The sequence below is a fragment of the Scyliorhinus canicula genome, chromosome 8 (assembly GCF_902713615.1).
Source record: "Scyliorhinus canicula chromosome 8, sScyCan1.1, whole genome shotgun sequence".
In the NCBI taxonomy this organism is placed as follows: domain Eukaryota; kingdom Metazoa; phylum Chordata; class Chondrichthyes; order Carcharhiniformes; family Scyliorhinidae; genus Scyliorhinus; species Scyliorhinus canicula.
Genome location: NC_052153.1, coordinates 5,383,446 through 5,400,336, shown reverse-complemented (window position 1 = coordinate 5,400,336; position 16,891 = coordinate 5,383,446). Strand labels below are relative to the sequence as shown.

The 16,891-nt window shown below is 49.9% G+C and overlaps 1 protein-coding gene across 1 annotated transcript in view; it reads right to left on the bottom strand.

Annotated features, from left to right (window-relative positions):
• Positions 1-16,891, bottom strand: part of pgm5 (phosphoglucomutase 5) — a 136,456-nt gene that overhangs the window by 55,070 nt on the left and 64,495 nt on the right. The window contains exon 6 of the mRNA XM_038804072.1: positions 16,395-16,549. Within this exon, the coding sequence (XP_038660000.1) occupies positions 16,395-16,549 (155 nt within the window). The remainder of the gene's footprint in view (positions 1-16,394; positions 16,550-16,891) is intronic.

Here is a 16,891-nt window from a genome sequence, read left to right as displayed (position 1 = left end):
TCGCCACATTGTGGCTCCTGTTCGGGTACACTGAGGGAGAATTCAGAATGTCCAATTCACCTAACAGCACGTCTTTCAGGACTTGTGGGAGGAAACCGGAGCGCCCGGAGGAAACCCACGCAGACACGGGGAGGATGTGCAGACTCCGCACAGACAGTGACCCAAGCCGGGAATTGAACCTAGGACTCTGGAGCTGTGAGGCAGCAGTGCTAACCACTGTGCTACCGTCCCGCCCAAAGTACTCTCCTGCTCTTCTTTGAAACGGGATCATTAACCTCCACTTGAGAGGGAAGACTTGTTTTCAGAGAGGTGGTATCTCCGAATGCGCAGCGCTCCTTCACGCCACATGGAGCGAATCAGCCAAGGTTCTGTGCCCCAGTGGAGGGGTACTCGTATCCACAGCCTCCTGACTGACAGGTGAGTGTATCGACCAACATAGCATCAGCTGACACTTGACACAGGGAATGATGTCTGCCGTTATAATGGCATCTTCAAATGTACATCAAAAAGGGTGCTATAGAAATGCAAATGTTTCTTATTTTCCCCCCATTACAGCACCACCAATTGGGAAACAAACAAAATGTTTGCCGCATTTTCAAAAGAGGCAACACCCCTTTAAGATCATCAGCTGTGCTGTGGCTGGCTTTGCCATGTATAATTTATGAGCCATTAACGAATAATAAAAACAACACAGAATATTTATTCTACGTGCTTTCCGCAGAATTGCAGCACAGGTTCTAACAGGGAGCCCCAATACTGTGGCTTCTAATATATATAATAATATATATATTTCCCATTTGGTGTAAAGAGTTTGACAAAGCCAGTGTATTCGGTTTGGGAAGGATGGGACATTTTTACTGAAACCTTTATGATGTATTTTTGGCAGTGTCAAACCTTAATTACTCGCATTCTCTCCCTGCCTGCACTATTATTGTGGCAAAGGGCTAGGCTTCACACTGCTCTGCCAAACATTCAGAAACTCCCACTGGGCAAAAAACAAGTTTTTTGTTTCCATCCAGTTTATATTCTCGCTGGTAAACTGCAGCAATGGAGGGGGGTGGGGGGAGGAGGCGGGATTGCTGGACACAGCAGAGCTGTAATCTCTTCCTGTTTCTCTGTTCCTCGCTGCCCTCTCTCCATGTCATAGAATCATAGAATTTACAGTGCAGAAGGAGGCCATTCGGCCCATCGAGTCTGCACCGGTTCTTGGAAAGAGCACCCTACCCGAGGTCAACACCTCCACCCTATCCCCATAACCCACTAACCCCACCCAGTACTCAGGGCAATTTTGGACACTAAGGGCAATTTATCATGGCCAATCCACCTAACCTGCACATCTTTGGACTGTGGGAGGAAACCGGAGCACCCGGAGGAAACCCACGCACACACGGGGAGGATGTGCAGACTCCGCACAGACAGTGACCCAAGCCGGAATCGAACCTGGGACCCTGGAGCTGTGAAGTGATTGTGCTATCCACAATGCTACCGTGCTGCCCCTACATGTCACTACATGCTTTCACCTCAAAACCACTCAGGCACAGATACTTCAAGTGTCCCTGGTTCATTTAGTGCTCCTGGAGAACTTATAAACACAGACTGAAATTGTGCAATTGTTACAGCACGATAGATGGAATCTGGAGCAGGAATGGGTTATATTGGTGTTACTCAAGCTTTTTTACAGTGACTCGCTTTTACAAAATGGCCGACCCTCGTGACCCACTCCACATTCATTTTTCTTAAAACTTAGCATACCCAATTCTTATTTTTTCCCAATTAAGGGGCAACTTAGCGTGGCCAATCCACCTACCCTGAACATCTTTGGGCTGTGGGGGTGAGACCCACACAATCACGGGGAGAATGTGCAAACCAACCCCACACGGACAGTGACCCAAAGCCAGGATCAAACCTGAGACCTTAGCGACGTGAGGCAGCAGTGCTAACCACTGCGCCACCGCCCTGCCCCACTCCAACTCCACATTCACAACAGATTCTCCAGAGTTACTTTTCAAAGTGTCACATTCATTGTTGTCACTTCTGTATTATTACATGTACATGTAAAAATTGTAAATAAAAATATAGGCCGCGATCCGAGCCCTACGCCGGGCCGGAGAATCGCCGCAACCACGCCACTACGCAATGATGCCGGCGCGCGATTCTCCGAGGTGAGGAGAATCGGCGGCATTTGCGCCGCCGCTTTTGACGCGGCGCTGGCCGTGGGTCGCTGGAATTGGTGGGGCCGCCGATTCTCCGGCCCGGATGGGCCCAGCGGCCAAGCTGAAAAAGCAGAGTCCCGCTGGCGCCGTTCCCCCCTGGTCGCTGCTGGCAGGAACTCTGTGCGTAGGGTCGGGGGGGGGGGGGGCGGCCTGTGGGGCGGGAAAAGCGCTCCTTCACCGGGAGGGCCCCCGATGGGGTCTGGCCTGCGATCGGAGCCCACCGATCGGCGGGCCGGCCTCTCCCTCCCCCTCCAGGGCCTACTTTGTTATGCGTAAGGGCCGGCGTGCTGAAGAAGTCCCCCGCGCATGTGTGGGTTGGCCTGGACCGCTCCAGCGCATGCTGATCCCCTGTCGGGGGCAGAATCGGTCATCACCGCGCCCGTTTCGCACCGTCGTGAAACACTTTGTCTCCATTTTGGAGAATCACCCCCATAGTTTCTATTTTTTGTTGTTATTTGGAGATCTAAATAACTTGCAATAAAAATAGCTGAAGAGATGCATTTTCCAGCTTGACTGGGATGGATGGAGTTCCCAAAGCCACACCGTTCCCCGGAGAACCAAGTTCAGAACGGGCTAAACAGGAATCAGGGGCAGGATTCCTCCAGCTCTGGGCCGGGCCGGAGAATTCCCCGTGAACAGGCCACGCCGCCCCGACGCCGGCACGCGATTCTCTGCTCTGCGGAGAATCGGCACCATTGGCGCCGGCGTGGTTGGCGTGGTGCCAGTCGCAGGCTGCTCTCCGCAGCCACCCCGCTGATTCTCCGGCCCGGATGGGCCGAGCGGCCGTAAGACAAGAACCGAGTCCCGCCGGCGCCGTTCTAACCTGCTCTGAGCCGGCGGGACCTCGGCGTTGAAGGGTCGGGTGGCGGCCTGAGGTTGGGGGGAGGGTGGTCCGACCCCCGGGGGGGACCTCCGATGTGGCCTGGACCGCGATCGGGGCCCACTGATTGGTGGGCCGGCCTCTATGGCTGGGGGCTTCCTTTCCTACGCGCCTGCCCCTGTAGTCCTGCGCCATGTTGCATCGGGGCAGGCACGTTGAAGGAGGCCACAGCCCATGCGCGGATCCCGTGGCGCACAGTTCGCGCTGGGATCGGCAGCTGGAGCGGCCCGATCCGCTCCAGCACCGTGCTGGCCCCCTGTAGGGGCCAGAATTAGTCCCGGGAGCGGCCCATTCACGCCGCTGTAAAACGCAACGGCGTTTACGATGGCATGGACACTCTGCGCGGGATTGGAGAATCCCGCCCAAGGTTCATAACAATGACTGAAAGACGGGAGATCTCTACCGGATACACGGGAATTGTCTGCTAAACATTGTATGATTAGCTGGTTTAGGGGCTGGTTTAGCTCACTCAGCTAAATCGCTGGCTTTGAAAGCAGACCAAGGCAGGCCAGCAGCACGGTTCGATTCCCGTACCAGTCTCCCCGGACAGGCGCCGGAATGTGGCGACTAGGGGCTTTTCACAGTAACTTCATTGAAGCCTACTCGTGACAATAAGCGATTTTCATTTCATGTGGGAGTCCTCCAGCTACGGGTTGCTAACTGCGGCACTTGTGGAAAAATATTCCAGTCAGCAGTCATTTGGTTTTGGGTGAGAGATGCAGACCTGGCAAAAAAGAACTAAAGGGAGTATCTTCAAGAAAGAACTTGAAAGGGAATTGACTTTTCTTCTAAAGTCTTCAGTTTAGTTGCAGGTGCTGTCTAACCTGGCCGATCAGCTGCTGCAGACATGGGGGTCGCTGCTGGAGGTTGTGTTGATGGCGGTGACTGTAACAGTGACCCAGGGGTGCAAGAATGTCCATTGGCCTCTACATCAGCCTCAGGTGGCCATGCACTGTACTGCAGCGGGAACGTACCCCGAGAGAATATTTGGTGACCTTTTACACCATCCGGGACCCACAGGCAAATGACTGGGTCATATGGACCCATCAGCCTGCTCCACCAATCATTAAGACCCTGGCTGATCTTCAAACTCAAGTCCACTTTCCCACCCTGTCCCCATAGCCCTTGACTCGGTAAATGTTCAAAAAACTATCAATCTTGACCTTCAGTACACTCAGTGACTGAACACCACCAGCTCCCAGGGGCCAAGGATTCCACGGGTTCACACCTCTCTGATTGAAGACATGTTTCCCCGTGTCAAATCCGGCTTTTTGAAAGAGCTACCCAATTAATCCCATTTCCCTACTTTCACTGCAGTGTTTTTATTTTGAATATCTATCCGGTTCTCCCCCAGTGCATTCCAGGTCACAACCTGACAACTCAGTGTGTTAAAAAAAATTCTCCTCATCTGCCCACAGGTTCTTTTGCCAATTATCTTAAATCTGTGTCCTCCAGCTGGTTCCTGATCCTCCTTCCCAATTTTCAACACTGCCGTTAAATCTTCCCGAAAATCTTTAAGGAGGCTTTAAGGAGAACAATCCCGGTTTCTCCCCTCTTTCCACATGAACGGAAATAACCTCTTCCCTGCTGCCATTCTCATTAATCTCCTTTGCACCCTCCCCAAGCCCTGGTCTTCCTTCCCAAAGTGGAGTCCAGAATTGGACACAGTTCAGTTGTTTCTTTGTTCCAGTTCTTCCTGATGGCCTGAATTCTTGTTGTTTCTGTGGCCCCTGTAGCCCATTCAGTCACTGGGGAGGGTGGATTTACTGCACCCTCGATGATGGATTTCTCGTCGGCAGGAGGGGGCCTGCCATTGGCCAATGGTGGGATCTTTTTGTCCCACCGCTGCCAATGAGATTTCTCATTGAATCCACCCCATGCCGCGATTTTCCCTCTCCTCCTTTAAGAAACTCCTTAAATCCGCCTCTTTGGCAAAGCGTTTGGTCACCCGTCCTAACATTTCCTTATCTGACTTAGAATAGAATTCCTACAATGCTGAAGGAGGCCATTTGGCCCATTGAGTCCACACCGCCCCTCTGAAAGAGCAACCTATCTAGGCTCACTCCCGCTCCCGTCAACGGACCTGGACCATTCTCAAGACCCCAGCAACTCAGAAGCAGACTTCTCCGACCTCACGCTCAAAGAGGCGTCACAGCTGTCACCCGCTCCCTCCACCAATGCAGGTCCTCGGTGGGATTAGCTAGTAGACAAGCTTCTGGGTCACTCATTGGTGAGCACCTCACAGATGATGATCCGCAGCAGGCAGAGTCCTAGGGATCCAGCACTCGGAGGGATGCCGGACTCCCTCACAGATTCTATCCCGGCCCCGGGTCACTGTCCATGTGGAGTTTGCACATTCTCCCCGTGTCTGCCTGGGTCTCGCCCCCACAGCCCAAAGATGTGCAGGGTAGGTGGATTGGCCATGCTAAATTGCCCCTTAATTGGAGAAAAATAATTGGGTGCTCTAAATTTTAACTAGAAATATTGTAATATAGCACTTGTAATAAATTTTATTTAGTTCACCACCAAATCCTCCAACCAGTCATTTCATGGAACCAAGTTCCACAAACGGGCAGCACGGTAGCATTGTGGATAGCACAGTTGCTTCACAGTTCCAGGGTCCCAGGTTCGATTCCGGCTTGGGTCACTGTCTGTGCGGAGTCTGCACATCCTCCCCGTGTGTGCGTGGGTTTCCTCCGGGTGCTCCGGTTTCCTCCCACAGTCCAAAGATGTGCAGGTTAGGTGGATTGGCCATGATCAATTACCCTTAGTGTCCAAAATTGCCCTTAGTGTTGGGTGGGGTTACTGGGTTATAGGGATAGGGTGGAGGTGTTGACCTTGGGTAGGGTGCTCTTTCCAAGAGCCAGTGCAGACTCGATGGGCCGAATGGTCTCCTTCTGCACTGTAAATTCTACGAAATTCTATGAAACCCTGGTGCACACTCGGCACCTCATCCCTATGCGGAGAGTGGCAGCACCGTGTCTCCCACCTCCCACACTGATGACTCGTTGAAGGTGTGTTCCTGCTGGAAGAGAACCCCCCCACCCCGGAAATGCGTGCATGAACTCCAGCCCCAGCCCTGAGTTGCACCTCTCTGTGTCCCCTGCAGCCTCTCCGATGCACGCAGAGCAGTGACGGCTCCCCTTGGGCAGTCATGGCTGCCTGAGGGCTCACCCCTGATATCCCACTCGGAGGTGAAGGTTCACATCTATGTGGTGCTGCAACAAATGACGCTGGCGTGACGTCACGCCGGCGCCCGGTGAATATTCCGGGAGGGGTGAAGGTCTGGGCGGTGTGCTGCCGAATAACATGCTAATGTATGAAAACGAGGCTCAGGTGGCGCGATTCGCACGACTCCACTGGTGAGGGAAGCGGAGTAATATTCCCAAAAACAATCACGGCGGAGAGAAGCACCATTTTTGCTCCTCTCCGGATTTTGAGCACGGCCCAACTTCCTAACGCGTGGGGAGGGAGAGGCTCAAAATCGCCCCCAAAGTTGCCAACTTGCCGAATGTTGTGTGATTATCCAACCGGAGAGAAACTGTACAGAATATATTATAGGGTATTTTCCCCATATTGGCTCTGGCCTTTTCTGAAGGATTTCATGAAGGGGGGGGGGGAGAGAGACAGGGTGAAGGTGGTGGTGTGGGGGGGGTGGGGGGTGGGGGGGGGGGGGGGAGACAGGGTGAAGGTGGTGGTGTGGGGGGGGGGGGTGGGTGGGTGGGGGGGGGAGGGGAGAGAGACAGGGTGAAGGTGGTGGTGTGGGGGGGAGAGACAGGGTGAAGGTGGTGGTGTGGGGGGGAGAGACAGGGTGAAGGTGGTGGTGTGGGGGGGAGAGACAGGGTGAAGGTGGTGGTGTGGGGGGGAGGGGGAGAGCAGGGTGAAGGTGGTGGTGTGGGGGGGAGGGGGGAAGACAGGGTGAAGGTGGTGGTGGGGGGAGGACAGGGTGAAGGTGGTGGTGTGGGGGGGGGAGGGGGAGAGACAGGGAAGGTGGTGGTGTGGGGGGGTGGTGGGTGGGGGAGACAGATGAAGGTGGTGGTGTGGTGGGAGCGGGGAGAGACAGGGTGAAGGTGGTGGTGGTGGGGGGGGGCGGGGGGGGAGCACAGAGTGAAGTGGTGGTTATGGGGAGGGCGGGGGGGGGGGAGCGAGACAGGGTGAAGGTGGTGGTGTGGGGGGGGGGTGGGGGTGGGGAGAGAGGGAGAGACAGGGTGAAGTGGTGGTATGGGGAGGGCGGGGGGGGGGGCGAGACAGGGTGAAGGTGGTGGGTGTGGGGGGTGGGTGGGGGGGGGGAGAGAGGACAGGGTGAAGGTGGTGGTGTGGGTGGTGGTGGTGGGGGGGAGACAGACGTGAAGGTGGTGGTATGGGAGGGCGGGGGGGGGGGGGGACAGAGTGTTTAGTCCCCGGGCACTAGGTGTGGGCCAGGTTTCGAAGACCAGTGGTCTCCTTCCTGACATATTTGTCATTCTAAAACATCACAGCTGCACCCGACCTTGTATGTATCTGACCCGGTAGGTTCCAAAAGGCGGGGAATAGTATCCCCGGGAAGAATCTGGGTTAACACATCCCTCCTCCCATGGGCACCGAAGTTAATTGAACACCTCAGCAAAAAAGCACTTGCTCGGTTCACTTTGCCCGGCACACGTACAGCAACAAACCTGGAACTTGCTGACCTGCACAGCCCATTGTGACTCAGAGCAATATAAAGGAGGTTGTTTGATATTTTTAAATCCCAACTGGAAGATTCCCTGATACAACAAAGCACTTTATTTATCTGTAACTGGGAACAGATAATAGTCACATTATGTAGCCTGTTTGGATCAAAAATGGACCAACTGTTAGCTCAGTGCAAAAATAACCTGGTATTAAATTGCAGGCTAATGCTATATTGGAAGGCATAACCTTAAAATACTCTACGATTAAAATCCGTACCATGCATTAGATTTATCTGTGTAGCTGAACAAAGCAGAGTGGGTGTCCTTGACACCAAGGCAGCAGTTGACCAAGAGTGGAACTGAAGTCCAGGAAAACTGACGCCAATAGTAATCAGGAATTCAGCTGCTGAAAAAACTGGGCTAGACCAGAGAGAAACTCCCCAAGGCCAAAGGCTGGTTGAATAGCAGTGCGGATCTCTGAGAAACAACCCCGCCAAACCCGGCCAAAATGACACTTAGGGCTGCATTCTTCCACAGTGCCCACCGCGAGATCGTCACGGGCGGGATGCGGACCATGTAAGATCCACTGATCTTGAGCGGGAACTTCCGGTCGCTGGGCGGGGGAGGCCAGAGAATCCCGCCCTTAGAAATGTTTTGGTTGGATCGTCAATCGGCCGTGAATATAGTCAACGATGAAGCATCCCACAGTTCTCTGAGGTGGACACTCACGCACCTGAGTGAAGAGATTTCTCATCTCAGTCCTCAATGATCGGCCCGTCATCCTGCATGTTCTGGATTTTCACAGGTAGGGGAAAGCAGCCTCTCAGGGTCGATTCTGTCAGCCCGCTTCAGAATCATGTGGGCGCCGTCCAACGGCCAAGCTGCACTGGGAAAGCAGCACAAACGGGGTCCAGATGGAACGGCATGGAGCTCTCTCAGGGGATCAGTCACCTTAAATTCTCAAATTCTTCTAAATCCCAGAGTATAAGGCCACTTTACTCAGCCTCTTCCCATAGGACAACCACCTCAATCCAGGGACCAATCGAGTGAATCTTCACTGTACAGCCTCTAATGCATTTGTATCCATCTCAAATATGGAAACCAAACCTGTGCACAGTGTGGCCTCGCTAAAATACTGTGCAATTGTGGCGCACAACCTAACTTTAGAAAAATAAATTCACTTATCCCATGTCTTTCCCAAGCCGCTGGACATCTTATCATTCTATGATTCTATGATTCTACCTCCCCTTGATGTTCAACAGCAAGACCATCGCAAATCCCCCATCATCAACATCCTGGGGTCACATTGATCAGGTACTTAACTGGGCCAGCCATAGAAATGCTGTGGCTAAAAGAGCGGGTTACAAAGTTCAAATACCAACAGCAGAATTATCATCAAATGATGAGTGTTGATCCATGGATTGCAGTGACACTGCTTTTGCCAGCTTCAGCCAAGCATTCATAGAGTAGCAGTGCTCAGTCGGGCAAATTGGTGCAATACTGCCAGCGGAATCTCTAACGATACTAGCCAAATGTCGTTTCCATATTTGAGATGGATACAATTGCGTTGGAAGCTGTACAGTCAAGATTGACTCAATTGGTCCCTGGGTTGAGGTGGTTGTCCTATGGGAAGGGGCTGGTTTAGCACAGGGCTAAATAGCTGGCTTGGAAAGCAGACCAAGGCAGGCCAGCAGCAGGGTTCAATTCCCGTACCAGCCTCCCCGAACAGGCGCCAGAATGTGGCGACTAGCGGCTTTTCACAGTAACTTCATTTGAAGCCTACTTGTGACAATAAGCGATTTTCATTTTTTTTTCATTTCATATTTTTTTTTTTAATTATTCCTTCTTGCGATATGGACAATGTGGAGATGTTTGGCATTTATTGGCCACCCCAAGGTTGTCCTGAGAAAGTACCGGTGGGAAATTCTCCACCTTCTGCTTGAACTGTGTCAGATTCACAGACTAATATTTGTATCCCATCGACATGAATATGGCTCGCGCTAACGCAGCCGTGACCTGTTGAGATGGCTGCCCCTATAATGAAAAACTTGCCAATGGGGATAATGTAGAGCTGGGTCTTGAAGATTTCACGTGATGGGGCTGTAACTATTTTGGTAAATCACTGCTGTTCTTGTAACGATAGCTTTCCCACATGGCGTTCCCGGTGGAACGGAAGATTGGATAGGCTGCAGATGTTTGCTTCAGAACAGAGGAAACCGAGGGGGTGAGCTAATTGAGGTGTACAAAATTACGAGGGGTCTCGACAGGGTAGACGGGAAAGACTTGTTTCCCCCTAGCTGAGGGGTCAATTACCAGGGGGGGCAGAGATTTAAAATATTGGGTCAAAGGATTAGAGGGGATGTGAGGAAAATCTTTTTCGCCCAGAGGGTGGTGGCCATCTGGAATTCACGGCCTAAGTTTGTGGTTGAGGCTGAAATGCTCAACTCATCTGAAAGGGAACTGGATCCGTATCGGAAGTGCTGGAACCTGAGAGTCAACGGACCAGGTGCTGGAAAATGGGATCAAAATGAACGGCCGGTTTCCTTTTTGCTCTTTTTTGGCTGGAGCAGACATGATGGCTGAATGGCCTCTTTCTGTTCCATCACCGTGCTATGGTTCTATGGTGCTAGGTGGGGGAAGGTCCAGACTCTTGATCCACTGATGCTGAAGGAACAGTTTCCAGTCTGCTCTGTGACCTGGAAGGGACCTTGCAGTTAATACTGCCCCCACAACATTGGGGTTTTTGATAGGATAAAGGTCAAAGAGCTGGTGGGTATTTTTGAAATGAGCTTAGAGAATTACTCCAGTGAGAGAGAGAGAAAGAAAGAAAGAAAGAAAGAAAGAAAGAAAGAAAGAAAGAAAGAAATAAAGAGAGAAAGAAAGCGAAAGAGAGTCCCATTTGGTTTTGTGGTGATATGCATCACTGTAAATACACAAGGAGCTAATGTAAATACACTAAGACTAAGTAAACACTAGAGGGAGCACCAGAGACATCATGACATGCAGACATACAGCTAATGAACACATAGAATAGGGCACGACCCATGGGCAGTCAAGACACCCAGAGATGACACTACCACAAGGGGGCTACCCATATAAAAGGACAGGGCACACATGCTCTTTCTCTTTCCACAGACGGCACTCAGAGAGAAGGACAGGGGCAGATCAGAAGCATCACACCCACCACGTGGCTTAGAGCAGGCTGGTTAGTTAGACTGAGTTACTATAGCAAGATTAGCAGGAGAGTCGAACTCAAGTAGGAGAATTGTTAACTGTTCAATAAATGTGTCAAACCTATCTCCAAGTCTGAACTTGCCTTTGTCAGAGCGTACATCAAGGGAGCAGCTTATTCTACATGAAGAAGCATAACACAACAGGTTTCCAAGCCAATAACTTTTCGAAGTGTAGTCATTGTTGTAATGTGGGAAACAGGGAAGGCAATTCGCGCACAGCAAGCTGTCACAAACAGGAATTTGATAATGGCTAGATAATCTGTTTTCGTAACGTCACTTGAGGAATAAATATTGAACCTTAGGGGACCGGTGCAAACTCCCCTCCTTTTCATCAAAATCAAGGCCAAGGGATCTTTTACATCTATCAGAGGGCTGTGGTGAGCAGGGCCTTCGTTTAACATCTCATCCTAAAGATAGTGGCAGCCTTGCCTCTAAATCAGAAGGCAGTGGATTGAAGTCCCAGCACTGGATCTGACAACAAAAACAACTTAAACACACCAGTGCAGTACTGAGGGAGGGCTACATTGTCAGGCGAGTTGTGAAGCTGAGGTCCCACCTGCCCTCTCAGGTGGGTGTGTCAGATTTTACAGCATTATTTTAAAGGTGAGCAAGGAAGTTCTCCCTGGTGTCCAAAAAAATAGATTATCTGATCATTATCACACTGCCGCTTGTGGGAGTTTGCTGTGCGCACATTAGCTGCTGTACCTCCCACATCACAACAGTGACTACACTTCAACACTGCTTGATTGGCTAGAAAGTGCTTTGGGAGATCCTGTGGTCTTGAATATCAATGCAAGTCTTTCTTTTATCTCTGGCAGGGCAGCGCTCCCTCAGCACTGCACTGGCAGGTTCCTGGAGATTGATCAAATGCAAAGTTTGCCATCAGGCTGCACACTGTCCAAATCACTGACGGTGTAAGGATTCCGTTGATAGCATTGTTTGATCGCCCAGAACCCCTGCATTGCAGCCCCAGCGCGTGCTGGTGGTGGAATCATGGGCACGCACAGAGCTCTGCTCAGAGGCTGCTTACTGTTAATGTCAGCACAACCAAGGTCAGCCCCTTTTCCTCACGTTGTGGGCCCCTTCGAGTGTCTTCACAGCAGACTGAACTCTACCACAGCCATTGTTAAGCCCCCCCCCCCCCCCCACCCCTGCCTCCCTCACCCCACCACCACAAGGAGACTCCGTGACCATCTATAATCTTCCATCTTTAATGATAGCCTTGGTTGGGTATCAGATCATGTTTTGCAGCCCACCCCACCAAAGTGACCTGTGCTCCTGAAACTGAAGCTGCTTTGCACAAAGCCTTTGCACCTTTTAATTCCCAGTTGCTTCATTTAGGTCTCTGGAAGTACAATTTTCTACTCACCAAGTTGTGAGTTTCTCGTGCAACTTACACTGCTATAATCAAATTACCCGACAACTTGATTTCTCGGTGATTTATCAGGGAGAGAACTGCATCTCAGGTTGGTGGTGTAACTGCAAGTGAATAAGCCCCAGACGTTCGCCTTTTCCATGGTTTTCGATCAGCATATTATAAAATCACTAGCCCTGCAAGGAATCTGACGGCATGCAGCGGTCTCCGACACAACATGTTGATTCTGGATTAGACAAAAGCAGATGTTTCCTCTCGATTTGCTAATGGCTCCCAGGGGATATGCTTCATTCCACTTTGATAATGGAGCAGGCTGCACACATCAGGACATGTTTTGTATCCTTGTGTCAATGAGGCTCAACAACTTCATTCCTTGTTGTTATTACTTAATTCCAGGCATTCCCGTGGAATAGTCGAGGAATTCCCTAGAAATATCCCAGGAAAACGCAAACTATAGCCTAAGAATACACCAGCATTACCCTACCTAAATCCCAGGGATACACTGCCAAACTCAGAAATCCCCTGGTTATATCCCAGAACGCACTAGCTATTATTGGCTCGTAGTTTCTCCATACGGTATCCTAATCCCATATGTGGTGATATGCATGTGCACATCATTGATATAGTTATCTATCAATGCATATAGTTATCGGTACGACCTCCAACCAGCAGGTGATGATAGAAATCCACCACGTGACTTGAGAGATGCGGTAGTTGGTAGTAAGTCGTACTAGAGGACAGCCGCACTGGAAGTAGCTCGAGGGGAATTCACTGAATTAATTTATTTTGTTACTGTTTGTATCATAGTTCATTAGTTATCTTCCCACGTGTTCACCCTGTTAATAAAACTATCCTACCAGTCAAAGAAATATCTTCATTCAGAGGGTTGTCAAGGTCTGGAATGCACTGCCTGAAAGAGTCAGGTTCCATAGGAACTTTCAGAAGAAAATTGGATATGTTGGAAGAGGATTAATTTGCAGGGTTATGGTGCTACATCCGGGGTATGGAACTAAGTTGGGAAACTCTTTCAGAGGATAGCCTCCTCAATTCTATCAAGTTCTAGAACCTGATGGTGATCATGATAGCATTCTGAACAATTTAATACAAAATATTGCCCCAAAACAAGTGCAGGTATAGTTATGAATATTTTCTTGGAGGGATGGGATTACTGCTGGCCATTCTTGGAACCCTACTAGATATTACAGCTTTCTTCATATATTACTGGCCTTTATATGAACTTATTGCTGACAAGATAATCTTCCAGGACATCACTTTCTTTCCCCTCGTGTCCTACTGGATGTGTGCAGTGTGGTGCCCTCTACTGGGGATCAGTGGCATCGGTGGGCATGACAATCAAAAGAATGGTCTTCAATCAATCAGGGTGAAGAATCATCACTGGGAATTCCTTTCCCAGATGTAGGAAGCAGGTTGTGGAGGTCTTGTTACTCAGTGGGTTGTGTCTCTACCTCTGGGACAGAAATCCCGGGTTCAAATCCCACTTCAGAGCTTGGTGGCCGCAGAAGTTGGGTTCATAACGTGGCCAAACAGGTTGATTATCAGCCCGTAAGTGCTTCCAGTATGCCTGGCAGGTGGGAAGAGGAGAGTTTCCTCGTCAGCCATACTGCACAAGACAACGGAAAACCATGGCATTACTTTGTCAAGTACAATCATGGGCCAATCTAATGGATGCCCATTGTCACCAACACCCTCCTAGGACCTGGTGCCCGGAGGAAGAGAAGGGCAGAATTTGTAGCAAATGTTTGACTCTTGGGCGGCATGGTGGCGCAATAGTTAGCACTGCTGCCTCACGATGCCGAGGACCCGGTCCCAGGTCACTGTCCATGTGGAGTTTGCATATTCTTCCTGTGTTTGCGTGGGTTTCACCCCCACAACCCAAAGATGTGCAGGCTAGGTGGATTGGCCAGGCTAAATGGCCCTCAATTGGATATGTTTGACTGAAAATGCCAAGTCTGTCTGAGAGATAGCTCTGCGTTAATACACAAGTTATCTGGATTCCAGCAAAATCAAATGTGATTGAAATACCGAACCACAAACAAATGATAAAAGGATCCATTTTCAACCAACAGCAAAGTTAGTTTGCTTTATGTCTCTTTCTATAGTTTTCAGCTAGCTTTCATTTCAAAGTAATTGTTCAAACAAATAGCTGCGCCCTATCCAATTTTCAATAACTCATTGCCCTGTTTTCTTCTTCAAACCCACCCCTCCCCATACAGAACATCTTCTCGGCCTCTCGCAGCCTCCCATAAGTAGATACTATTCCAAATGCTACCTGGAGAGTTATTGTCAAGGAGGAGTTAGCGAGAGAAAAGCTAAACTACACTGAAGCCTTATCCAGCCAAATTCTTTTTAAAGGTGGTGTTTCCCCAACTCCCCCTCCCCATTTGCTGATGGCAGGAGCTTCCCTAATCTTCCCCAAAAGCTGCACACCTCAAGAAATGGTACACACGGCACAGCCTTCAGGACTTTGAAGACTCGTGGTTTTATAATGAACTGCTGCGCTGCCATATCAGCTCTGGGAATGAAGGTATTGCTGAAATGGAGCCTCAACCCCAATAACTCTCCCTCACCGAGCCCGCCTACTTCAAGCTCCATAATACCACCCATCATCACCAGACGCTTTTGTTCCCCCCCCCCCCCCCCCCCCCCCCCCACTACCCCCAGGCTCCTCTGTTCCTATGCCTTCCTAGCCACCTTCTTGTACCTTTCACTGATGGTGAAGACAAGAAAATCAATCAATGCACCAGAGATGCACAATTGGAGGAGGTGCAGAGGTCACAGAGGGTTGTGTGGCAGGAATAGGCGACAGAGGTGAGGAGGAGCTGAGCCATGCAGGGACTTGAACATGAGGGTCAATCTGAGATATTTCTGGATTGAGAGCCAATGTAGGCCACCGAGTACAGAGGTTGATTGTAAACTGGATTTGGTCCATGTTAGGATATCCACATTGGAAGTTTAGGTGAAATCTCTTCATTGAGTGAAAAATTCCTTACACCTGGTTGGGGGGGCGGTGGGGGGGGGCAACGCAGGTTCAATTCCCGTACCGGCCTCCCCGAACAGGCGCCGGAACGTGACGACTAGGGGCTTTTCACAGTAACTTCATTTGAAGCCTCCTTGTGACAATAAGCGATTTTCATTTCATTTACATTTCATTCCAAGTGTAGAAGATTTTTGTTTAGACGGGCAGAATGGTCGGCCCTTCGGCCCTGTCCGTGTGCTGTACTTTTCTTTGTCCTTTGTACCGAGGGAGCCCTGCACTGTCAGACGTGCTGTCTTTGGGATGCGGGGTTAAGCCACAGCCCCATCTGCCTTTACAGGTGGATATAAAAGGTCCTACGACACTATTTCAAAGTAGAGCAGGTTGTGATGTTCTTTGTGTTGTTAAATTGAGGATGGCTGGTGTAGTGTTCATAAAGACCACAAAACAGCTTTAACTTGAACAAAGCTATAAATTTATTAACACTACTAATTTGGATTCGACACATATCCCTAAATAATAGTTGATAATTAACATATAATCTACCCTCATCTACAACTAATCCCTACACTATTCTAAACTATGATCTGCTCTCACTCACACTATATTTCCTTCAGTCTGTACTCTAGCTATCTCCTTCACTTCTCTCCCCCACAAAGGCTTAGCATCAATGTCTTATATACTTGTAACTCGAGCTCCCTCTACTGGTTGATCTAGACATTTCATTAACCCCTGCAGTTCTTACATTTATGATAATACCACACCGGTGAGTTTTCTCTGGCGTCTTGGCCAATATTCATCGCCAACCTCACTTTAACAGATTCTTTGGTTATTAACCCATTGCTGATTTGTGGGAACTCTCCATGTGCAAAGACTGGCAAAACAGTGACCACAATTCAAAAGTACTTAATTGGTTGTAAAGCACATTGGTACGTCCTGACAACATGGAAGGTGCTACATAAGCGCGAATCCTTCAATTGACGAATGTTCCCGAAAACACTTTAAGGTTGAATTATACATCAGGGTTGAGAGTGAGTCGTTCCTACCTATCCAGCGCTGTACTGGTGGGCATGCTTCTTGCAAATCCTCGAATTCCTGTCTTCTGGAAGTATGGAATGCAGCTGACATTTGCCGCAATCACGGCTACGGAGTCCGAAGGGTTGACAAAGAACCCATTCCTCCCGAGAATCATGTTACGGTCCTGTTAAAAAAAAGAGAGAGCGATCTCCTTTAGATTTCCGCCACTTATCCCTGTCTTAGAATTCTGGCGCCCGCCTTCTCCGTCCCGTTCTCTCAGAGCCAAGTGGAGCTGCTGGATCCGAGCCAGCTGTCCAGCATTCCACTCGTTATTTTACCCTGGGATCCTGGGAAAAAGGAGACAGTTCACCATCTTAAGAGGAAGGCGGGAGTGGAAAGGTTTAATTTGACGACCTGTTTTGAGACATAAACCCTGCACTGCAGATACATTGAAAATCAGTCCCTCCTCACAGTCTGTCTGGTACTACTTTTTAAGTTTAATTTAAGGCAGATAACTGCACAGCGA